The sequence below is a fragment of the Strigops habroptila genome, chromosome Z (genome assembly GCF_004027225.2).
Source record: "Strigops habroptila isolate Jane chromosome Z, bStrHab1.2.pri, whole genome shotgun sequence".
In the NCBI taxonomy this organism is placed as follows: Eukaryota; Metazoa; Chordata; class Aves; order Psittaciformes; family Psittacidae; genus Strigops; species Strigops habroptila.
Genome location: NC_044302.2, coordinates 2,543,935 through 2,567,713, shown reverse-complemented (window position 1 = coordinate 2,567,713; position 23,779 = coordinate 2,543,935). Strand labels below are relative to the sequence as shown.

Genomic DNA, 23,779 nt, shown 5'->3' with positions numbered 1-23,779 from the left:
GGTGGTCGGGGCGAGCTCGCCTCGACGTGGGGCTCGGCGGAGCGGGGCGGGCAGAACCCCCCAGTCCCTGTCCCGGTGCCGGCGCCGGCGCCGGCCCAGCCGTGGCGGGGACAGCGGGGCCGGGTCTCCCCCTCCCGCCCGCCCCGTCGCGGCATCCCGGGGTGGGCCCGGCGACAGCTGCCGCGTTCCCGCCCGCCCTGCCCCGGGGGCCGCTTCCCCCCTTCCTCCCCGCACCCCCGGCCCCAGCCCTGGGCAGCGGGTCCCCCCCCGGGTCCCTCCCCGAGCCCCCCGCGCCCGCCCCTTCGGGCCCCTCGGCGGGTGCAGGCTGGCGGCCGGGGGCGGCGGGGCAGGTGCCGGTGCGGGGGGGGCCCGGCCCGCCGCAGCACATGTGCTGTCACTCAGCCAGCCCCGCCGTTATTTTAGCTCGGGGCCGGCGGCCGGACTGCGCCCCGCTCCGCCATGGGCCCCCCGCTCCTGCTCGCCTGCCTGCTCGCCCCCCTCTGCGCTCGGGTAAGGGGTGCGGGGACACGGCGGGGGAGATGGGGATGGGGTTGGGAGAGGGATGGGGACCCCCCGCTCCATGCCCCAGGAGGGCCGGACAGGATGGGGAGCCTGGACACGGTGCCAGGGAGCGGCCAGACCGCAGACCCCATGGAGGCACATCCTCGGGGGCAGTGGGGATGGGGATGGGGGTGATGGGGGCTTGGTGCCCCTCTTGAGGCATTTTCCACCCCACAGATGGCGGCGGCAGAGGGGGGCCTGCGGCTCCGGCACACTGCCCGCCTTTGTGAGCTGGGAGATGGAATTTGGGGGAGGGTTAGGCACTCAGAAACACCCTGCTCCCCTTTTTCCCACCCCAGCTATCGTCCCAGACCCCTCTGCACCCCCCCTGTCCATGCATGTCCCCTCAGAGCCCCTCATCGTGGTCTCAGGCCTGAGCCACATGGAGCTGGTGGAGTTCTGGCCTGGACCCCATGGCCGGGTGCTCAGAGCAGGGGAAGGAAAAGGGACCTGCAGGGCAGCCCCCCTCAGCAGCAGTCCCCCCATCGCCCCCCACCACCCTCCTCATCGCCCTGAGCTCCCGCAGCCTCCCAGGGAAGGGGGGGTCTCTCCTGGGGAGGGCAGAGGGGGAGCGGGAGGCCATGGGGCAGCTCCTGCAGCAGCCTCGGAACAAGCCCCTTGTCCTACCCAGCCGGGGCAGGCAGCCCCCTGCCCTGCTCAGCCGCCTGCTGCCCCCCGGGACCCCCAGCTCAGCCCCCCTGCCCTGGTCCCCCTGTCCCGGGCACAGGGAACACCTCAGTGCACCCCAGCACCCAGCAGTGTAACCCAGTGTAGATGCGAGTGGGTGCAGATGTGGGTGCAAGGCCTGATGCTGCCCAGATGTGCTCCCTCTCTGGGGAAGGGACAGTGCGTGTCCCAAGGTCCAGGATGAGGATGCACCCTGACAGTGATGCATGGAGCTGCTGGGGGGGAGGCTGCATACCCAGCTGCCTTCCCCTCTTCCAGCCCCCATCTGTGTGCCCCCACACCTGCTCCCCACAGCGCTGGACCCCCATTGCAGCCCCCCCAATTCCCTGACCCCCAGCTCAGTCTATCACAGCCCCTAAAACCCATGCGAGCCCCCCCAACTCACTGACCCTGATTCCAGCCCCACCCCCAGCTCCTGCTCCCCAGTCTCCATTCCTAATCTCCCCCTCTCACAGCTCCCAGCTCTACCCCAGCCCCCCCCAGCTCCCTGAGCCCCAAGCACCCCAGATCTGTGCCCCAGCCAGGCCACCCCTGCAGCCTAAATTGATCCCTGACCCTTACACCATGCCCACACAGTGACCATGACCTGGGCTGGGGTGCCACTGCCAGCCCCCATTGCAAGGGTCCCATGGGGCACAGCCCAGCTGTGGCATGGAGCCATGCCCATGGGGGCACTTGTGGGGTACCCCTTTCCTGTGGGACGCCCCTCACCATCACATCAGGATGTCAAGCGACCACTGACACAAAGCCCCCAGGGAAGCTGGGTGCCCTCTTCTCCCCGAGACCCAACCCCATCAGGGGGGCCTGTCACTGTGCACCCCAGCACCACGCAAGTCCCTGCCCACTGCCCCAGCACTGCACCCCACTCAGAAGGTTTCAGGGTCACCGGCAGCACCGTGTCCCCCCGCAGGGTGCCAGCCCAGCCCAGACAGGGGTCACAGTCCTGGGCAGCCCCCAGGCCTGGCGGCAGCAGGAAGCTCCACGGAGGGTGAAGAGGGCCTGGGTGATCCCCCCCATCAGCGTCTCGGAGAACCACAAGCGCATCCCACACCTTCTGGTGCAGGTAGGAGCCCCCACCCTCTGTTCCAGGCGGTGGGGGACACCCTGGGCGCACCCCCCCCCCAGGAAGGGGGACGTGGCATGGGGGGAGACTCAAGGCAGGGGGCACAGGGCAGAGGACAGACCCCCCAGCCCCAGGACCATTAGCCCTGCTTTCCCCAGATCAAGTCGGACAAGCAACAACCCGGGGGGGTGATCTACAGCATCAAGGGGCCTGGGGTGGACGAGGAGCCCTTGGGCATCTTCTCCATCGACAAGTTCAGCGGGAAGGTGTTCCTCAACGCCATGCTGGACCGGGAGGAGAACGACCGCTTCCGGGTAAGGATGCTGCCTGCCCGCCCGCAGCCCCACAACCAGCCCCACAACCATCCCCAACCCCACAACCAGCCCCAACCCACCCGCTCTGCGCCCACAGCTGAAAGCCTTCGCACTGGACCTGGGTGGCATGACGCTGGAGGACCCCACCGACCTGGAGATCATCGTGGTAGACCAGAACGACAACCGGCCGCTCTTTCGGCAGGATGTGTTCACGGGGCGCGTGGTGGAGGGTGCTGAGCCAGGTTGGACCACCCGGGGGGTGCTGGGGAAGGGGGGGATGAGCCAGCCCCAACACCGGCACACACCAGGGTGTTCCTGTGGCCACAGGGACCTGCGTGATGAAGGTGGATGCCACGGATGCTGATGACCCTGACACGGATAACGCGGTGGTGCGGTACTCCATCCTGGAGCAGGGTGCTGGGGGCATGTTCAGCATCAATGCAACCACTGGAGAAATTTGCACTGCACGGCCTGGCCTTGACCGCGAGGTAGTGGGCATGGGTGGCATCAGGGGGGCACGGGTGGCACCAGGGTGGCACTAGGACCGGGGACTTGGAGATGGTGGGACCACAGCTCCAGCCATGAGCAGGCCCAGGCATGGGGATGCGATGCGTGACCAGCAGCTGCGGGACCTCTGGGCTCCTTGAGGGGCTGAAGGGGCTCAGCACCGGCCCCCTCCTTCCCTGCAGACCATGGGGGTGTACAACCTGACGGTGCAGGCAGCTGACATGTCCGGGGACGGGCTCACCACCACTGCCATGGCTGTCATCTACCTGGAGGACATCAACGACAACCCTCCCGAGTTCACCAAGGAGGAGGTAGTGGCTGGGGTGGGTTAACATGCAGGGTCAGCAGCATCCCAAGGGGGCAGACACCATCCCCACACCGCTCCCCCCCAGTTCTCCATGGAGGTGGAGGAGCAGGCAGTCGGCGTGGATGTGGGCAAAGTGTTCGTGCATGACAAGGACCTGGCCGGCTCGCCCAACTGGCTGGCCAAATTCACCATCCTGGAGGGCGACCCCGAGGGCGCCTTTGCCATCCGCACTGACCCCCACACCAACGATGGCGTGCTCTCCGTGGCCAAGGTAGGTGCAGAGCAGCCAGGTGGGTCAGGATGGGGGGTCCCATGGCTTGGGCTGACCCACAGCCCCTCTTGGCAGCCGCTGGACCACGAGGTGCGGGACCGCTTCGAGCTGACGGTGTCGGTGCAGAACGAGCGGCCGCTGGAGCCCACGGCCCCCGCCAGCCCCCGGGCTCTGGCCACCATGCAGGTGAGGGTGCGGGACGTCAATGAGGCACCCGTGTTCCGCGAGAACCCGCGGCGGATCAGCGTGCTGGAGGGGACCCCCCCGGGCACCCCCATCACCACCTACACTGCCAGCGACCCCGACACGCACCAGCTCCAGACCCTCACGTGAGCCCCAGCCCATGGGATCAGCACCCAATCCCCTTGCATCGCCTCTCAGCACCCGCTTGGCCATTTGTGGGTGTTTTGGGGGGTGTCATCATTCCCCCTCCTTTGCACCCACAGCTACTCGCTGCTCTACGACCCGGCGGACTGGCTGCGGCTGGACCCCCACACCGGCACCATCCGCACCAAGCGGGAGCTGCTGCACCCCTCCGCCTTCCTGCAGGGTGGCTGGTACATCGCGCTGGTCCTCGCCCGCGATGACGGTGAGCGGACCCCCCCCCCCGCCATGTCCCCCCCATCCCTCCATCCATCCCGCCCTGACCCCCGCGCTCCGTGCCCCCAGCCGAGCCCCCGCTCTCCGCCACCGGCACCCTCTCCATCGAGATCCTGGAGGTGAACGACCACGCTCCGGTGCTGCAGCCGCCGGCGGCGCTGCTCTGCGGGCGGCCGGGACGCGGCGGGACCCTGCTCCTGGGGGCTACGGACGATGACCGCCCCCCCCACGGCGCCCCCTTCCACTTCCAGCTCAGCCCCCAGCACCCGCAGCTCGCCCGCAACTGGAGCATCACCCGCTTCAATGGTAAAGGGCCGATCGGGGAGTGGGGGGGGGGCTGCTGCATAGGGGGGCGCTGGGGGACCCCCGCTCAGCCCCGCTCCCTGCCCGCAGTAACCCACGCGGTGCTGGCCGTGCTGGCGGAGCTGCCTCAGGGGCTCTACTCGCTCCCGCTGTTGCTGCGGGACTCGGGGACCCCCCCGCGGGAGCAGCAGCAGCTCCTGAATGTCTCCGTCTGCCACTGCGGCCGGGAGGGCACCTGCGAGGACAGTGTCCTGGCCGCCACCTCCGCCGGGGCCGGCATCACCCTCGGGGCCCTCGTGATCATCCTCGGCAGCAGCATCCTGCTCCTTGGTGAGTGAGACCCCCCCATCCCTCCATCCTGCCCCCAACCGGCACCCCAGCCCTGTGCTCTACCATGCGGTGCTGGTCCTGGCCACGCATCCTGAACCCCACCAGCACAATCCATCACCTTGGCCCCCAGCCATCACCCCATCCTGGTCCAGAACACCCCAACCTCTCCCTGTCCACATCCCTCATCACCCTATTCTGGTCCAGAACACCCCATTCTATTCATGCCCTTCAACATTGCCCTCCAGCAACCCCTTCTAAGACCCGCCCAACCCTTTCCCTCATTACCCATTCCACCCCATCACCCCCCAAATCCCTTCCTACATCCCCACCCCACTCCCACAGCCCCACCAGCACCCCCCTCACCTCATGTCCCACCGGCCCTGGCCCCCCCCGGCCTGGCCCCCCCGGGCTTTGTGCCCGCAGTGCTGGTGGGGCTGGGGGCTGCGCGGGTGCGCGGGCGCCGTCGGGCTCTGCGCAAGGGGCTGCTGCAGCGCTCTCGGGACGACCTTCGCGACAACATCCTCAACTACGACGAGCAGGGCGGGGGCGAGGAGGACCAGGTCAGCAGGACCCGGGGACACCCCCGGGGTGGGGGGGTCCATCCCATCCCAGCCCCAGCCCCGCTGACCCCCTCCATGTCCGCAGGACGCCTACGACATCAACCAGCTCCGGTACCCTGAGCTCTTCTCGCCCCGTGTGAAGCCGCCGCTGCGCAGGGACGCCCCACTCAGCTCTGCCACCCCACTGGCCCCCCGCAAGCTGCGCAGCGGCCCCTCTGACATCGAGGACTTCATCAACGAGGTGCGGATGGGGCCCAATGCCCCAACTGCCCCCGGCCCCCCATCCCCAGTGGGGTGACGGTGCCCCTCTGTCCCCACAGGGGCTGGAGGCGGCTGACAGCGACCCCAGTGTGCCCCCCTATGACACGGCCCTCATCTATGACTATGAGGGCTCAGGCTCCGTCGCCAGCCCCCTCAGCTCCATCGTCTCCAGCCTGACGGATGAGGACCAGGACTACGACTACCTGACCGAGTGGGGGCCACGCTTCCGGCGCCTGGCCGACCTCTATGGGCAGTAGCAGGGATCGGGGGGGCTGGGGAGGGGGTCACCCCACTGCCCACTGAGGGGCTGGGATGGGGAACCAACCGTGGGGATCTTGCACACGTATGTGCACGGCATGCCCGGCTGCAGCAGCTTTGCATATGGACACGCACAAGATGCAGGGGCTTTGCACACGTGTGCGCACCAAGAGAGGCCTCAGTGCAGGGGTTTGCACGCCTGCACGCACCATGGACCCCGTGCCCAGCAAACCCCAGGAAGGCAGACGCTGGGGACACGGGCAGCCCTGTGGAGGGGAATGCCCCGGGGATAAGCCCCATAGAGCTGGGGACCCCTATTGCCCCCATAATAAAGATCCCAGAGAAGGGGCTGGTGGCAGGGGCACTGTGAGGGGCCCTGATCTCACCAGCTGCCCATAGGAACAAGGCACTTTTATTAGCAGCCTGCAAGCCCCTGGTGCAAGCACCGCAGGGGGGCATCATCCCTGCCCCAGGACTCCCAGCACAGCTCCTCCTGGGGCAGGATCCGGCCCCACTGTGGGGTGGGCGTGCTGCTCCCCCTATTGCACGTGTCCTGGTGCACCCCATCATCCCCGTGAGCACCCAAAGATGGGGGTCCCAGCACCGTGCTCAGCCCCCCAGCAGTAGGGTGACTCCAGTATGGGGTGGGGGGGCATGGCTACATCTCACTGGGGGTGACTGTGGAGCCCGTGATCAATGTGGTGGAGGTGGTGAGGTTGGAGTAGTCGTGTTGGCTGCCGGGGGAGGTGAGCAGGGGCATGTGGTCCTCGCAGGGTGGCTGGTGGAAGAAGGGGGACCGGCGCTGCCTCTCGCCGTCCTCCAGGGACTGGGGCAGGCTGTGGCCCTGGCTCTCCGGCAGCAGCATGATGCTGAGGATGCTGAGGATGGTGAAGGAGGCAAAGACAAGGTGGTGCAGGAAGAAGCCACGGCTGTTGGGAATGGCGGTGATGGGGGCTGCTGCCTTGCCCACGAAGCTGGCGCCCACGACCAGCCCCAGCCCAGCACCCCTGTGGGGGAAATGTGCTTAGAGAGGGCCCAGGACACCCTGCCCAGCTCACCCCAGGGAGAAGGGTGGCAGCTCCCCCCTTACCTGACCACAGTGGGGAGGACCTCGCTGGCAAAGAAGATGCTGAGCATGGTGACGGCGTGTGATGTGGTGATGCCAACCACAGACAGGGTCAGGACAATGAACTCCAGCAAGTCTGGGCGAGGGAGAAAAGCACCATCAGGGGTCAAATCCTGCACACACACCACCTCAAGCATCCTGTTCCCAACCCTGGCCAGGAGAGTGGGGGTTCTGTGCCCATCCTTACACTGGGTGAGGGCCAGCAGCAGGAGGGAGCAGATGCCGGTGAGGACAGTGCAGAGCAGGAGGATGGCGCGGCGCCCGAAGCGCTCGGCCGTCAGGAAGACAAAGAGGCAGGCGGTCGCCTCGGTGCCCACCAGTGCAAAGTAGGAGGAGAAGAAGTGGGGCAGGTGGGGGGCCATGTTGCGGGTGAAGCAGTGGCGGATGCCGGAGCCGATGAACCTGCGGGACAGTGGGATCAGAGGGCTGTGGCAGGACCCCTTTCCCCCCCGGCACCCCTTCCCCTGCTCACGCTGTGAAGCCGAGGATGACGCTGTTCTTCCAGATGACCCTGGTGCCGAAGATCTCACAGACAACGTGGTACCGGGGCTGCGGGGACCCCTCGGACAGAGACTGCAGCTCTGCAGGGACAGGGGGACCCAGGTTAGAGCCAGCACCATCCCACCACCACCACCACCATGGCTCTGAGAGGGGGCCCGGTGGCACGCACCGGTGCAGAGGCTCTGCTGGTGGCAGGAGCTGTGATCAGAGCCGTTGCCTTCGGCCAGCGCTTGCAGGGTCTTCCTGGCCCTCTCCAGCTGCCGTGTGGCCAGCAGCCAGCGCGGGGACTCCAGCAGCAGTGCCGGGCACCTGGGACACGAGTGTTGGTGTCACGGGGCTCCCCAACAGCCTTCCCCCCCCCCCCCCTCGGCTCTGACCCCCCCTTCCCGGCTTCAAAGCAGCGCTGCCCAGAAACCCTCGAGTTCGAGCCTGAGCAAACATTTACCTCGGGCGGGGGGGTCCCCGCGCTCTGCCTGAAGGGCCCCGGGCAGCCTTTGATCACCCAGGCAGGGTGCGCTGGGCTGGGTGCTGCTCCGGGCACGGCTCAGCGCCAGCCCTGGGGCTCAGCTCAGCCCCACTGCGGGCGGCAGCCCCCCCCCCCAGAGCACACACATACCCCCCCTCCCGCCCCTGGCCGGGGTCCTTACCACCAGAAGGCAGCCAGCAGAGCCAGGATCATGGTGACAGCGCCCTGCAGCACCCGCCAGTCACGGCACAGCACCGCCAGCCCCGGCAGCAGCAACTCCCCAGCGATCCAGAAGAAGCTGGCCACTATAGTCACACCCAGCCGGTGCGGGGGGTCGCACATCTCCAGCCCTGGCAGGAGGCGAGGGGGGCACAGTGGGGTGCCATGGCCATGGGGTAACCTGCACCCCCGGAGCATCCTCGGTGCCCAGGCCACCGTGACCCCCCCACCGCACTTACGTGCCACATAGAGAGAGAGAAAGGCGCCCGCGAGCGCGGCCCCGAAGAGCAGCCGTGACACCAGGACCATGGTGAAGTCCGCGGCCAGAGCCACGCACAGCCCGAGTGGCACGGCGAGCACCAGGGACACCACGAAGGCCGTCCGGCGGCCGAACCTGCCGGGGGACGGGCTGTGAGCGGGGCTGGGGACGGGGACCCCTGCGCTGTGGAGGGGACACTCTGGGGACCCCCGGGTACCTGTCACAGGCCAGGCCGGCGGTGATGCTGCCCAGCGTCCAGCCCAGCAAGTGCGTGGTCTGCTCCAGGGGCACCTTCCAGCGCGAGTGGCACACCAGGTCCCACTGCGGCGAGTGGGGACACGGAGGGGAAACATCAGCATGAGGGGCCCGGCAAACCCCCTCCCCCTGCTGCCCGCAGGGCTGGGGCAAGGTGGAGCCCCGTGAGTTACAGGGGGGTTTGCTTTTGGCCCCCCCCCCCCCCCCCGCAAGCAGAAACGTGGGGCCAGATGTGATGGGATGGCACCGACGTTTCTTAGTTCCCTGTCCCCTGGAACCCCCAAAGCCCCTCCACAGGACTCCCTTCGAGCACCCTCATGGCCCCCCTCGAAGCAAACTCCCCCCACACCCCAGGACACCCCCAGTGCTCCCCCTGCACACCCAGGGCTTTGCTGGGGTCCCCACCTCGTCCCTGGGGCTGAGATTCCCACCTTGCCCCCTCAGCCTTCCCCCGTCCCGCAAACCCCTTCCCCCCTCCCGTACCCCCACCCCTCCATAACCACGACCCCCCCCCCAGCCTTAGGGGTGTCCCTCCCTCTCCTCCACCCTCCCCGCACCCCCCAGGACCCCTCCGAAGTCCCCCAACCTGTGTGACGAGGTTGGAGCGGAGGCCGGCGGTGGGCAGGGCATAGTGCCAGCCGCGTGTGCAGGGCCCGGTGCCGTTGGGCCGCGCGGGGCCGGTGGCGGTGCCGCGGTACCGGTAGAGCTGACACGGGCTCCAGCCGCCGCGGAGGCGCGGGACGGCCGCGCGCAGCAGCGCGGCCCCCGCCAGGCGGCGCAGCGGCGGCGGCAGCAGCGCGGCGTCGGGGCGGCAGCGGTGGGGGGGGGCGGCACCCAGAGCCCACCCCAGCGCCCATCCCAGCGCCAGGGCCAAGCACGGCGCCCACCCTCCCGCCGCCCGACGGCCCCGCGGCCGACATCCCCCCGACGGCATCGCCCTCCGCGACCGACCCACCGATAGACCGACCGACCGGCACCGGGCACCGCGGGCAGGTGGGGGTGGCACCAGGGCGGACCGAACACCGCGGGGACGGCCCCGACCCGACCGGCCATAGTACCTCCCTCCTTGGACTGACCCTCCCGCTCTCCGGGGCTCTGCCCCCCGACAGGCAGCCGCGGTTCCACCCACACCGGTTCAGCCCCCCAAGGACCAGACCAGCCCACACCTGGTTCACGCCGCACCGCCCCCCCCCCCACCAGGGACCTGTTTGTTCTCCCAGTCCGGTTCACACGCACGCCCCTCTCTCCCCCTCAGCCTAATTCGCCCCCTCCCAGCTCGATTCGACCCCCAAGCCCGATTCACCGCCCTCCCACCTCTGCCCGGTTCGTCCCCGAACCCAGTTTGCCACCTCCCAGCCTGATGCATCTCCTCCCAGCCAGCCCGGTTCACCCCCCACAACCCAATTTGCCCCCCCAACCCCACCCGGTTAGTGCCGCCCCAGCCCAGTTCACCCCCCCAGCCCAATTTGTCACCCTCCAGCCCGATTTCCTCCCCAACTTCAAGCTAGGTTCACCTCCCACCCTCCGTGATGTTCCAGGCTAAGGAACCCCCTTGACACTGGGGGACCCAGTCGGTGCTGAGGGTCCTGGTGTGCAGTAGGGGGTGCCAGCGCCTAGCTGTATGCACCCATAGATGCGCCTGGGTACCCCTAAATATCAAATGGGGCTGGTGGGGTCTGGCCCCCCCCCAGGAATGGAACTGGTCAGAGCTCCCCTTGCACCCAGTGCCAACGCAGCAGCCGAGTTGCAAACAAGCTTTTTGTTTTTCCCTCTTAAGAGTTTATTTAACAATCACTATCTCTGAAGGACAGCAGTGTTGTCCTGCTGCTCCACTTCTGCAAAATCACATCTGCATTTGCTTTTGGCCTCGCTCTGTGGGAAGTCATACAGCCAAAGCAGTGATAGGGCTGCGGTGGCACAGGGTAAACTTGGAACAGGGGAGATTTAAGTTGGGTATAAGGAGGAAGTTCTTCCCTGTGAGGGTGCTGAGGTGCTGGCACAGACTTTTCCCAGAGAAGCTGTGGCTGCCCCATCCCTGGCAGTGTTCAAGGCCAGGTTGGACACAGGGGCTTGGAGCAACCTGCTCTAGTGGAAGGGGTCCCTGCCCGTGGCAGGGGGTTGGAGCTGGATGAGATTTAGGGTCCCTCCAAACCAAACCAGTCTGGGATTCTATGCCAGAGGTGCATGGCGGGTGGGGACAGCACCACAGGGTGCTCCTGGCTGTGCTGCCCAACACCAGCTCCACATGGATGAATTGTGCCAACGGGGCAGCAGTGACCCCTCAACCCATCTCTGAGGGTCAGTATTAAAGAGAGGAGCAGGAGGTGTTGGGGAGCGTGGCCTTGGCTGTAGCAGCACCCTGGGAGCCCGGCAGGCCCTATCCCCAGGCACATGGGCAGCAGCATCCCAGACGAAGCGCTGTGGGCTGTGAGCCCTGCTGCAGGCTCTTGGGCTCCAGCGCTCCCTGGAAGCCATCTCCCTGCCTGGGGACGGAGGAGAAAACTGATGTGGTGTTAAAAGTGAGCATCCAGAGACCCCTGAAGCACAGCCCATGGGTTGGACCACCCCTGCGTACCTGAGCACACCAGACAGGCTTCCAAGGAACACTGCACACCATCCTGGACCATATTTTCTCCTTGCAAGTGCTGCCTAGGGCGAACTATACATACAAAGATAATTTTAATTAATTTATTTATTTCTTTACACATAACTGAAAGTGATGTTACAGTACATAAGTTATTTACAACTGTGCAGTAATGTGTTGCAAAATAAATTATCTAGAAGGCAGCAAAAGTACATTGTTAATGTATATAAAAACTGTACAGCATTTATGGGATACAATTTTTCTTTATATGAGTATTGGCTCTGTAGTGTTTTCAAGTTATGTTCTCAGAAAGAGAAACGAAATGCCCAAGATTAAAGGAAAAAAAAAAAAAAATATATAAACCACATGGATTTTACTCCATTAAAAACACAGTTGGCAAAGTCCTTTCTCTGCGACACCACTCGCCCGCCTGGCCGCGCCGCTCCGGCGGCTCCTGCGCTCTTCCCAGAGGCTGTTGAGCGGCTGCTGCGGGCGCCGGAGCCGTCCTCACCTCCAGAGCCGCGGCTGCCCAACCCGGACACTGTCCGTTTGTTTCTACTTGTTTTTGTTTGCTTTTTTTTTGTTTGGTTTTTCTTGGTTTTTTTTTTTTTTTTTTTTTTTAAGTTTTTGTCCTTTTTTTTTTTTTTTTTTTTAATTTTGTTTTTTTTTTTTAGACATACCCAGGATGGAACGAGAAACTCAAAACACCCCCACCCACCCCCCATGGTTTCCTACTGCAGCTTCTCCGAGCGGAGATCCGCCACCGGTGGAAAAACAGAGAGCTGGAAAATCACGGTGTTCACAAGTACATGAATCACGTTGGGTCGCTGGCCCTGCTCAGCAGCTTCTGCAACACGCAAACGGTGTCCTTGGCCTCCTCCCTCCGCGCCTCTGCCAGTCTCTCGGCCGGTGCGTGCCCGCTGCCTGCGCAGCCCGGCTGCCTCCCTGCAAAGGAGATGCGCCCTGGCCCGCTGCCCGGCGGAGCTGCCGTCAGTCTGGAAGCGAGGGACACGTTGTGAAGAAAGTGCAATTATTTTTCTCATTGTTTTGTTTTCTGCCGATAGCTGCTTCCTCCTCCTCTGACCAGGGATTCATCAGCAAGCGGTAAGGGTGAATGTGAGCTTGACCGCCCGACCTCGGAGGGCTCCCGTCCGTGCCAGTGTTCAGTGATGTCTCCTGGTTTTGAACTGTCATGCCGGCAAGAGGACAAAGTCATCGTTCACGTCGACCATTGGCACATAGAACGAGGGCACCTCGTTCACGCAGAGGGATTTGTGCCCCGCGGGGTCCAGCTCCTGCACCTTCAGTTGCCACTCCATCCTTTGCACTGCGTTCAAAGCAGCAGCTTCGTGTTGCTGGCGCATGAGCAGGCACGTCTGGGTCAGGGGGAAGAAAGAACAAGCAGAGAACAATCATTTTAGTGCCTACAGTGTGTATGCTTGTTGGAATAAATGAAGGAATTCAATCTGTAGCTAGGAATCAGTCTCAAAAACAAAGTGAATGTGTCTAGCGGAAGGTGTCCCTGCTCATGGCAGGGCAGGCATGGAACTGGGTGAGCTTTAAGGTCCTTTCCAACCCTAACCATTCTATGATACTATGAGAGGTAAGCAGGAGAGGACAGGAAAGGCTCCTGCTGCATGTTCCACTTGGCAAAGGCAGAGGACATGCAGCCATCGTGGTGGGAAGAGCAGCAAAGGATGCCACAGGCATCCTTTTAGGAAGGCAACCTGCACTTGGGATGTCTGCTGAGCCTAATTCCAGCAGGAGCAAGGGTGAACCCAAAAGGGCCTTGTGGGACAGCCTTTAAATGCTCGTAAGCACTCAAGAGCACTGACCCTGCTGGCAGCAGACAGTCCCCTTGGCCCCAGCAGCAGCCCTTGGCTGCCTGAGAGCAGGGTCCTGCTTCCTTCACGGGAGCTGCCTCCTCCCTCCGTGTCACCAGCTGGAAGCACAATCATCCCTGCTCCCTCCCGTGCCACCAGAGCTCTGCAGAGCACTCTGCAAATCACTGCACAGACACCCTGAAGTTCACTAGAGGCTTTGAGCTCACTGCAGCACACATTGCTGGTGCAGAGCAGGCCCTGAGGGTTTAACTGACCAAGAAGCTCCAGACCACATTGCACGAAGCAAAGTCCCAGCCAGACAGACAACCCTCACCAGAACGTGTCTTCCACCCCCCCTTTTTGGATCCAGCAGAGGCAACTGTGCTGAGTCCTCACAGAGGCTCCCACCTCCCCACATTGCAGACGGAACCATCCCACTTTTCAAGGCCAGGCTGGACACAGGGGCTTGGAGCAACCTGCTCTAGTGGAAGGTGTCCCTGCCCGTGGCAGGGGTTGGAACTGGATGAGCTTTAAAGTCCTTTCCAACCCAAACCATTCCGGGATTCTATGACCCTGCATCGTGCAATGCTGCCCAGTACCACCTCAGGATTCCTGCTCCCAGCAGGGTTATGGAAACCACAAAAGCAGTTCCCAGGCTATAGCAACAGGCAGGACCCCTCCTGGGGAATCCCTCCTGGCAGGACGCAGAGCAGCAGCACCCAGTACCAGAGATGCACTGGGGCTCCCAAGCCTCTCACCTTCATTCGATCATACTTGTCATCCACGTCTTGCAACCAGGAAATGAACTGTCGCGCATTGAAACGGTCTCTGACTGATTTGTTTTCGTCTCCCTAAGCAAAAGACAGCACAAAGGAATTACACAGGAGATGTTCTTGGAGTTACTTTAAGCAGTTACAGGTCTAACAGGCCATATTCCAACCCCTCTTAGGGCACACACTCAGAAACAAGAAAGATACCTGTAGGGAGGGAGAATAGAGCACACTGCTCCCAGCTGCTCTGGCAGCCCTCTGCCAAGGCTTCAGCAGTGAGGCACACATGCATGCACGCACACACTCCCCATTTCTGCTTGCTTTGCAGAGAATCTGTCCGTGCCAGCCCTTCAGAGCACTCACATATCTCTTGTCTGCTTCAACACATGCCCAAGACTGTAATATCTTCACTGTAGAAGCACAGACACTTGGCTGGGAAATGCTGAGGGATAAATCAAGGCTCTGGGATCAATACACCAGGTCACTAATGAATTCCAGGATCCTGTTCCTGCACAGGATGCCTCCTGCAATGCAGCAGTGTGCTTCCCTGAGCAGCCAGGCTGGCCGCAGCTGCAGGGCTGCAGAGGGTGCTGGCAGGATGGTGTGGGACCAACTGCAGCCACATGGCCACCAGCTGCAGAAACCAGACACGATTCCCCCTTCCCTGGCACAGAAGGAAGAAATGACCATTTCTTGTGGACTGTGAGATAGAGACTGGCTCTTTCAAAGCCACTATTCAGACAGAAATTATTTTAATGGTTCTCTTCCCTTCCTTCAACAGGAAAAGATCTTCCAGAGTGTAGTAAAAGAAACCTTTCAAGGGTGTAGATGATCCTGATCAAGAAAAAGGGCAGACGGTCCTGAGACTCACTGATAAACATGACTCATTTCTGCTTCTATCAAGACATGCTCCCTGTGTATCCCCATGTTCTGGATGTATTTCCTTCCCTGGCACACACATAGGGTATCCCAGAAACTGAGTCAGAGTAGGCAACCTGCAGGGTCAGACAAAGCTGCAGGGCTCTTGCAGCATGTTCTGCATCTGTGTGCCATGGTGGGCGACAGGCGCCTGCCCTAGGAGAGTATTAGAAACTCCTGCCTACGTCCCTCCCTCCATCCAGAAAAGCACATCTCCCTCGGGGTCTGGCACAGCATCTCCACCATCAAGACAGACACTGACCTGATTTTCTAGAGGCATGTTATAGACCTCGGAGTCCAGCAGCATGGTGCAGGCACTGAAGGGCACAGCCTGGTTGGCAATAGTCCTTGCTGCCCGACAATGAACTCTCAGGATCTCCTGCTCACAGGAGACGATGAGCTTCTCCTGAGGAAGAGCAAAGGAAGCAGTGAGCGTGGCAGCCTTAGCTCCCCCGGCAGAGCAAATCCAGGACCTTTTCCCCAGCAGAATTTCCCGGGAGCGCTCCCTTACCCGCTCTATGCTGTGCTGGAGTCGCAGCTTTCCCCGCACGGCTTCCTGCTGCTTGAAGAGCTCCTTCAGAGGCTCGGCGAGCGATGGCGGTGGTGCGATCTGTGGGCATGGAGCAGCAGGGGGTTAGAGCCAACACTGCTGCTGGGTGCCCTGCCCAGGGGGCTGCCGGCACCCCCTGCCATGCAGCACCCTGCCTGCAGCACACTGGCCAAGGGAGCTGGTGCCACCCTGCAGCGTGATGCAGTGAGCCTGCTGCAGGAGATACTGCCTGTGTCCTCAGCAGGCAGGTGGCAAAGGACAATGGGCTGCCTGTGCCTAGACCACAGTGAGGGGTAAAACAACAGAGCAAGAGGTGTCCAGTGCTGAGACATGAGCTCTGAGACACAGAACCAGAGTTTACACCACCCCACATACTGCAAGGGCCCCTTAGGCCCTTTAGGGGCCTGAGCGTGTCTGATGAAGGGGATGACACATGGAGAAATACTGCCAGGAGCAGCCCAGTCTGTGCACCAGTGAGAAGGGTGCCTGTGTCCTGATCTGTCCTGCACCCTCCTGGGGAGCAAGGTGCTCCACAAGCTCAGCCCAATTACAGAGCAGAGGAGCAGGGGGCTTTGGGTTAGTCTAGGAAGGAACAACCAGATTTGAACAAAGGCTGCAACCACTGTGGTGCTGGGGCAGACAAAGCACGTATTAACTCATGGAAATAACATGGACTACCTGCACAGAAGTACCCACAGACTGGGACATTCCAGCTGCCTGCAGCAGGCAATGAAGCCTGACTTAGCCGGTCATGCTGACCTCCTCCCCCAGGCTGGATCCCGGATTTACCTCCTGCAGCATTGTTTATTGATGCATCTGTATTAGCAAGTCCATTCATGCAGTGCAGCAGTGAAATTGAGATCCCATTGCCAAGGAGTGAGTGCTATTGGCAAGTCAAATATCAGAGCTTGGGAAAACAAAGGCAGGAGTTAAGAGCCATCTCTTTCCCACTGTTTTCTAGGTTCATAATCTAATTATTATACCGCTGGGGAAAGCAGTTTTGCCTTCCAGCCTCAAATCCAGTGGATTCATACAAACCTGCTCTGAAGCCTGAACAAATCTCAAGTTCCTAAGCACAGCCCAAGGCCTCCTCTGCAAAAATACATCATTTCAGGGGATGCATTTATTACGCAGCCATCCACTTACCAAGGCTTTGATTTGTCATCATGGGCATGTTCTAAAAGTAGGCTAACACCATGCTGGGCACTACTGGCATTGCAAGGGCGCTCAAAGTGCACAGGGGACAATCTGGCTTGTAGCAGCAAGGGAGGGGACAGTCCTTGCTGCTGTGGTTTAAAGAGACAAGGTGACTCACCACTGGAATATGGAGCTTGCTTAGAGGCTTGCCATCCAACAGGTAGGAGCCCGTGTAGGTGACATACTCAGCGTAGCACTGTGGAGCTTGGGGAGTAATATAGCAGAGGATTTTCCGCTTCTCTTCAATCTTTTTCCTGATCTGGAGGTACTCAAAGTAGGGGTTGGACCTGTCGCTGTGATAAGGTTCAATGTCGTCCAGTTTTATAGCATCTACGATAGCTGCCAGTGTCTGCTGTATCATCTCCCTCGTCTGCTGGGTGGACGTGTTGATCTGCTGCTGCAGCTGCTGGTTGGAGCGCTGGAAGCGGCGCTTGCGCGGGTGCTGAGCCTGGGAATCATCCTCCTCTGTAACGCGGCTCTTGGCGCGTGTGACGGGCGCAGAAACAGGAGGAAATTCCTTCTCAGCAGCAGCAGCGTTCTGCTTGTTTTGGTTGGCGAGCATCTGAGCCCGGTTCCTGGTAATCCGCTGAGGAATCTCTTCTATTTTGGGCGGTTTGGGAGCTTCTGCTACCGGTTTTTGCACTGGTTCGACGGTTTCTGCTTGAGCACTGCTCGGAGGAGCTTCTGCCTGCGAGGAAGGGGCTTGGCTCCCGCTGCGTGCCGTAGCACCCTCCTGTGGGACGCTGCTCTCAGTGGTGGTCGCGGGTGGGGGACAGGTCTGGGAGCTGCTCTCTGCCACCCCACCAGAAGAAGACTTGTCTTCACGTGCAGCCTCCGCCTCTTTGCCCTCTGCCTTAGCGGACTCGGATGGGGTCTGCTTTGAAACCTGTGCTTCCGCGTTCTCCGCTCCCTTTTCCTGGGCTACATTCAGTGCTTCTGAGGTGACTTCTTTTGCAGCTACTTCTGGTTTCTGCTCCCCTGCTTTTGTCTCTGTGTCCGCAGGCAGGACAGAAGTTGCCTGGCTGGCCGGCGGCTCCTCCGACTCACCGGATGCTACTGTGGATGCACTCGCTTTGATGACCCCAGTGCTTGCTTCTGAAGCTGCTGCTGCACCTTCCTCTACTGTTTCTGCCTTGGTCGGCTGCGTCTCTGCAACGTCCTTAGGTTGGAGTGGCAGCTCTGGTAGCGAGAAGGGGCCGAGGTCCAAGTCATCTGTATTGGTGAAGGGATCAGGCCACGTTACTGCCCCCTCTGTATTTGCAGGCGCAGCTTTACTGTTGTCCAAGTATTTGTTTTCTTGTGCGCTACCACCTTCTGCCTGAGGTTCTGCTGGCACACAAGGGGGCTCTGGAGGTATCTCAGGTGCTGCTTCTGGAAGAGGCTTGCAGTTATTGAAGAACGTGTCTAACCTAGTAGGGGACATGTATGGAGCTTGCCCTTCAGCATTTGCTGTTTCTCCTGGAACTGCTTCCTCAGCATTCTGCTTGACTTCATCGAGCCTTGGTTCAGACACTGACAGAGGGTAAGATATGGGAGAAATGGGGTAGGAAGTATCTGTGGGAATGAAGGCTACTGGTGTAGGATGAATCGGCTCTAGGGAACAGAGCGGTGCTTTAGGGGACTCAGAGAACCTCTGGGGAGATTTCATCAGAAGCTCTGAGCCCATGGACCAGCTGACCGAGTGCTCTGATGGGTTACCCATGAGGCTGGCAGGAATGGCGGCGTCAGCGTTCCTGGAAGGAGGGTTATCCCAGTCTATGTTGTTCTGTTCTGGCATACCTGAACTAAAATGGTTTTCTTCGATTGGTGGTAAGTAAGTAGATTCTGGTGGCATAATGGAGGCCGTAGCTTGCTGCTCTTCCGTGGTATCCAAGGGCATGCCGAGGTCAGGGGGAAGAGCACTTTCTACTGAAGGAGCCAGCAATTCGTCCCTGTGGGAAGGGGAAGATTTTGCTTGTAAACCAGAAAAGACACTTTCAGGCGACTGGGAAACTCCACTGACAGCTCCTGGCGCACAGTGCAGAGCTTCCACTTTGGGTGATGAAACCCCATAATCTGGTGAGTAATACCCAGGAGATAAACACTGGAACTTCTCAGCAGGGACAGAAGGAAGGGGAACTTTCTCCTCCATTAAATGTGGCACTGGAGAGTCATAATTTGACGTTGCTGGAACACTTTGCTGTCTGAAAAATTTATCTCCGACACTGAATTCTTCTTCAGGTGCCCTTCTGATATCAACTGAGATGGAACGATAGAGGTTCGTGGAGGGTATGGTCCGAGACGGGGTCTGACCTGGGTTCTCGGGGAGCCCACTGGAAACGTTGGCATATCTGTCAAAGAAGGATGGAGAACAGGCATTCATGGACATGGTGGATATGGGCAGCGAGTGCTGCGAGTCCGCACATTCAAACATCAGGTCTGTGTAGTCTTCATTGCTGCACGAAGGAGTCCTGGGTGTCTGCATCACTTCCTCATAGCTTGGACAAGAGACAACGGATGCCGGGGTTGGGACTCCTGTCGGCCGGTTCTGATCCGGCCTGGGAGATGCCGGAAGGATCTCCTTCAGCTGAGGACCCGTTATCCAGTCCTTAGAGTCTGTCCCAACAGCAGGCTGGGCCTTGTTTTCTGGTGACAGCATAGGAGTCAGCGGACCCAGCTCTTTAAGCTTCTTGTCCTTGAGCTGAGTATCCAGCGTTAACGGCTTCTTCGTTGCCAGATCCAGACTCCTCTTGCGCGCATCTTCCGAGGTTTTAAGTTTGTCCTTTAATTTGGGATCTCCGGACCTGTGCCTCATTTTCTCCATCTGCTTCATTCTCTCTTTGTGCCTTTTGTGGCGCTCCTCAATTTCCAGGTCTTTCTGGCTCAGCATCCTCTCAAAGCTGGTCATCATCAAATCACCGTCTCCCAGAAGTTTCTCCCTTGGCCTGGCTTCTTTCTTGCCGGTGTCTTTGGAAAGGGTTATTTTTTCATTCCCGTTGCTTATTTTTATTGACTCTGATTTGTCTTTCTCTTGGTTCTCCTTGAGCTTTTCCTTCAGTTTGGTTTCGCCGAATTTGAGGTTGTCCTCCTTTGACTTCTCTTTAAAGGTGGTAACTTGAGGACTGTCCTTAAGTGTTGACTTTGGATCATCTTTGTGATGTTTGAAGAAACCATCTGCATGTTTGTCTCTGTGTTTTTCCTTTTCCTCCTTCCATTTTTCCTTGTGTTTATCTCGCTTCTTCTTCTCTTTAGCTGTGCTGATGGTGCTGGAGCTGTAACTCTTGTCTTTTTCCGCCTTCTTTGACAGCTCTCTTTCAGAATCATTTTTATCTTTCTTTTCAGAAAACAAGTAATCAATGCTTTTCTCTGGTTCCTCATCAGCCTCTGTCTTCACATTGTAGGAAGCGCTAAAAGCCTCCCCATCCACAGAGAAATCTTTTTCATAATGAGTGGAATCCTTTCTGCTGCTGGAGTCTTTGAATTCTTCTGTTTTTTCCTTTTTCTCCGTCTTCTCCTTCTTTGCTTTTTCTTTCTCATGACTTTTCTTTGACGAAGATGAGGAATGTCTGTGTCTCTCCTTCTCCTTGAGTTTGTCCTGCAAGCAGGTTAAAGGGAGAGAGTCCTTAAACTTTTCTTCAGTGGCATCAGTAAGAGAGAGGTTAGAAGACTCAAAGAGGCTGGTCAGTCCCGGATCTTGTCCTCTATCTGTGAAGCTGTCAGAAGAAATCTCGCTGATTTTGTCATTGGAGTCATCTCTATAGTCATTCAGAGCCTCTTCCTCCAATTTCTCCAGCAGGCTCTTCTCTGACTCGCCCCCTTTCGAAGACTTCTTCTCTTTGGAGTGCTCTTTATCTGGCTTCTCCTTGTGCTTGCTTTTCACCTTGTCATCATTGGCATGTTTCTTTTCAACCTTTTCTGGGAGCTTTTGCTTTGTTTTCTTCTCTTGAGTGGAATCTATGGACGTTCTGTCTTTCCTATCCTTGTACTTCTCGGTGGAGTCTTTATCTTTTTTCTCTTTGTGTTTTTCAGAGGAACTCTTCTCCTTCTTCTCTTTTCCCCCTTCTGATGTACCCTTGTCTTTTTTCTTCTCCTTGGAGTCCTTATCCTTCTGCTTCTCTCCTGAGTGCTGCCTGTCGGAGGAGTACTTGCGGTGCTTCTCGGGGTACAGCTCCTTCTCAGCAGCTGCGCCATCCTCCTTCTCCTGCAGACTATCCAGACGATGCACGTCACTCCCAGCAGAGTCGCCGACTTTGAACCCACTCAAGCTGTACTCATCCCTCTCGTCTTCGCTTTCATCTGTGAAGATGTCTGCAATGCTGTACCAGCTCTTCTCCTTGCCTTTCTTCTCATCCTTTTTCTCGGAGAAGTCCTCTCGATCCGTGGAGAAGTTTTTATCTTTCTTGTCTTTTACCTGGTCAAAAGAACTCTTCCTTTCTTTGTCTTTGCTGTGCGGGTCTTTGTACTTCTCTTTAGTTTCTTTTTTCTCTTTGAAACTCTTGTCGAGTTCTTTGTCTTTCAGGACTTTCTCAGGAGCAACTTTTTCATTTTTCTCCTTGTCGCCTTCTTTGGATTTTTCCTTGTATTTTTCTGGCTTCACCTTTTCTTTTTTTTCTTTATCGGGAGCATCTTTCTTCTCCTTTTCCTTCCCAGAATGGTGCCTCTCCCAGCCCTCCAGAGTTTTACCACTGAATTCAGGGTCAGACTTATCCTTGAAGAATGTTTCACAGCTGTATTCTTTAAAGTCATCTCGATAGGGCTCCTCCTGCTTCGTTTTGGTGTCTTTTCTATCTTTAGAGCCATCAGAGGAATCTTTTCTGTCTTTGGCGGTTTCACCTGTATCTTTTTCTTTCCTCTCCTTGACACTCTCCGCAGAATCCTTCCTCTTCTTGTCCTTTTCAGGCAAATAACTAGGAGTAACTTTGTGTCTGTCCGTTTGGTCCTTTTTCTTCTCGGAGCTTTTGTCCACATACTCCCTTTCTTTCTTCTTCAAGAAAGTGTCTTTTTCATTACGTTTCTCGTTGTATTCCTTCTTCTCCTTCGTTTTATTTTCCTTTTTCTTGTCTTTAGTTTCCTCTTTTACAGGTTCTATGATTAGTTTTGCCACGGTGTCATTTTTAATCTCCCTGAAATCTGTTACTGGAGAATCCCAGCTATCTTCACCTTTGAAGTCGAAGGATGAGTCAGAAGATAAGTCTGAAAACCACCTCTCTTGCTGATCGTCTGAAAGGCTGAACTTTGTGTCCTCGCTTTCGGGAAACTGGGTTTTGTTATTAAACTCATCAAACCCAGACTCATCCCTGTAAAGTTTGTCTTTTTTGCATTTTTCTTTCTCTTCCTTGAAGGCTTTTTCTTTCTCTAGTTTAGAAACCTTCTCCTCCTTCAGCTCATTCTTCTTCTCAGATTTTGACTGCTTGTCCTTTGATTTTTTCTTTCTCTCCTCCTTGTGTATTCTTGGCTTCTCCTCCTTGGGAGACTTCTCCTTTACAGGTTTCTCTTTTTCTGATTTACTTAATCCTTCTCTGAAGGATTTGCTCATGTCTTTACTACCATCTTTGACTTTTCTTAATGATTTCTCCTCTTTCGAGGATTTTCCAGTCTCATCTTTAAACAACCATTCCTTCTCTTCGGCTTTACCTTTGGGGAGCTTTTCCTCCTTCTTACTGTGTTCTCGCTCGTGCTTTAACACTTTTAGTTTGTTTTCGACTGGATTTTCTGTCTCTACTATCAAGCCTTTCTCAGGCTTTTGTTTAGAGTCCTCAAACTCAAAAGAAAACGTCTTGATTATTTTAATGTCTTGGCTGATGGGACACTGCCCCTTCTCCTTGTTTTTATGTTTGTGTTTTGTTTTATGCTTTTTAACAACCTTCCCCTCTTTGTCCAGCTTTGGAATTGCTCCATCCACATTGCTATGGAATGAATTCTTTTTCTCAGAAACAGTGTTGTGTGTGGTGTTTTTCTTTTTGTGCTCTGTTTTCTTCCTGACTGGCTTTAGTGACTCTAAGCTCGAGTCCTCGGACGAGTAGTCTGACTCGCTCGTCAGTCTCGTCCTGGTGGAGTCCGATAAGGAACTGACATCTGACCAAGCTGGAGAAGATATGGTTTTCCAATTGTCCGTCCTCCAGTGCTTGGAGTGCTGTTCTGTAAGATTAGCATTATGTTTCTGGGATGCTAAACTCCCATGAGAAGAGGTCGATGAGGCAGACAGAGAGTTAAACAAGGAGGATTCCTTTAGCACTAGCCTGGAGTCCTTTACACAGCTAGAGCTCTGAAGAGAGTCTCTATCATCCTCCTCACTCTCCACGTTTTCACTCTCTGATTCAGAGGAACAAAACTTGTCATTTTTTTTGCCAAACCGAACCTCTTTGTTTTTTGTCTCCTTCTTCCGCTTCTTTTTTACTTTGCTTTTCTCCTTCTGCGGCTTTGTGCTGGCGGGCTCCCGAATCTTGCTGCTGGGCAGTATCGAGTGGGTCGAAAGTCGCAGCTTCTCCCCTGTCCCCACAGCAACACTGGTCTCCTCCTCATCCGAGCTGTCCGACAGGATGCGGTGGGCAGCTTTCTTTGGTGTAATTGTGTTATTTTTAGTATAAGTTTTCACTTCCATTTTGGGTATGGAAATGAAACTGTTTGCTTTAGTCTCTTTTCTGTAATCCTTTTTCAGCAAATGTTTGTCATCAACAGGCGGGACCCGGTCCTGCTCATCATCCTCATCAAATTCATACTCATCTTTCACCGGGGTGATGGTTTTGGGGGGCTCCTGGGCCTTGGGCTTGTGCTTCAAACCCTTCTCAAACTCTGAGTCTGTGTTATTGCCATCAACAGAGCTGGAGGGAGCGAAGGAAGGGGCATCCTCCTCTTCTGAGGTCTCTGCAGACAGAGAAAAACAATGCATTAAGGGCTGCGAGGGGCTTTGGGGAGGTAACATCATCAGTCTGCTGCAGATGTGACCCCTGTGAACAGCCCTGCCACCCTTCTGCCTTACCCAGCCTTTGCTAAGTTTGCAGCTGAAAGCTCGAAATGTCGGGTTGGGAGATCTTTTAGAAAGGAATAGCTATCCAGTCTCAAACCTGCACAGCGTGTTCCTCAAAACAACATCCTGGGTGTATCAAGAGA

The 23,779-nt window shown here is 58.1% G+C and overlaps 3 protein-coding genes across 9 annotated transcripts in view; 1 reads left to right on the top strand and 2 right to left on the bottom strand.

Moving 5' to 3' along the window:
• The first annotated feature begins 459 nt into the window (after positions 1-459).
• Positions 460-6,394, top strand: CDH15 (cadherin 15). The gene is made up of 14 exons (XM_030512017.1): positions 460-510; positions 2,159-2,311; positions 2,470-2,625; positions 2,723-2,867; positions 2,953-3,113; positions 3,315-3,443; positions 3,525-3,710; positions 3,786-4,039; positions 4,157-4,299; positions 4,380-4,616; positions 4,704-4,943; positions 5,367-5,503; positions 5,589-5,744; positions 5,824-6,394. Exons 1-14 carry the CDS (start codon positions 460-462, stop codon positions 6,019-6,021), a joined length of 2,346 nt encoding a protein of 781 aa, XP_030367877.1. The 3' UTR covers positions 6,022-6,394.
• Positions 6,372-9,782, bottom strand: SLC22A31 (solute carrier family 22 member 31). The gene is made up of 9 exons (XM_030512466.1): positions 9,435-9,782; positions 8,811-8,914; positions 8,574-8,728; positions 8,297-8,465; positions 7,819-7,958; positions 7,621-7,729; positions 7,336-7,550; positions 7,113-7,224; positions 6,372-7,029 (listed from the first exon to the last, which is right to left on the bottom strand). Exons 1-9 carry the CDS (start codon positions 9,780-9,782, stop codon positions 6,681-6,683), a joined length of 1,701 nt encoding a protein of 566 aa, XP_030368326.1. The 3' UTR covers positions 6,372-6,680.
• Positions 9,783-11,522: 1,740 nt separating this feature from the next.
• The window catches only part of ANKRD11 (ankyrin repeat domain 11), a 150,261-nt gene continuing 138,004 nt past the window's right edge, over positions 11,523-23,779 (bottom strand). For all 7 annotated transcript variants that reach the window (XM_030511997.1, XM_030511998.1, XM_030512003.1 and 4 more), the window contains 5 exons: positions 16,809-23,533; positions 15,455-15,553; positions 15,206-15,349; positions 14,014-14,106; positions 11,523-12,808 (listed from right to left, as the gene is read on the bottom strand). In XM_030511997.1, coding sequence (XP_030367857.1) covers positions 12,623-12,808; positions 14,014-14,106; positions 15,206-15,349; positions 15,455-15,553; positions 16,809-23,533 — 7,247 coding nt within the window. In that variant the 3' untranslated portion in view covers positions 11,523-12,622. The remainder of the gene's footprint in view (positions 12,809-14,013; positions 14,107-15,205; positions 15,350-15,454; positions 15,554-16,808; positions 23,534-23,779) is intronic.

What these genes read in the sequence shown, in the direction of transcription:
- SLC22A31 (XM_030512466.1), bottom strand. Translation starts at nt 9,782, where the DNA reads ATGCCGTCGGGGGGATGTCGGCCGCGGGGCCGTCGGGCGGCGGGAGGG. An exon ending in TCTCTCTCTCTATGTGGCAC is followed by an intron (nt 8,466 to 8,573) that starts GTAAGTGCGGTG and finishes GCCTCCTGCCAG; the next exon opens with GGCTGGAGATGTGCGACCCC. An exon ending in CCAGCAGAGCCTCTGCACCG is followed by an intron (nt 7,730 to 7,818) that starts GTGCGTGCCACC and finishes CTGTCCCTGCAG; the next exon opens with AGCTGCAGTCTCTGTCCGAG.
- CDH15 (XM_030512017.1), top strand. Translation starts at nt 460, where the DNA reads ATGGGCCCCCCGCTCCTGCTCGCCTGCCTGCTCGCCCCCCTCTGCGCT. An exon ending in TCGCCCCCCTCTGCGCTCGG is followed by an intron (nt 511 to 2,158) that starts GTAAGGGGTGCG and finishes GTCCCCCCGCAG; the next exon opens with GGTGCCAGCCCAGCCCAGAC. An exon ending in TCCCACACCTTCTGGTGCAG is followed by an intron (nt 2,312 to 2,469) that starts GTAGGAGCCCCC and finishes TGCTTTCCCCAG; the next exon opens with ATCAAGTCGGACAAGCAACA.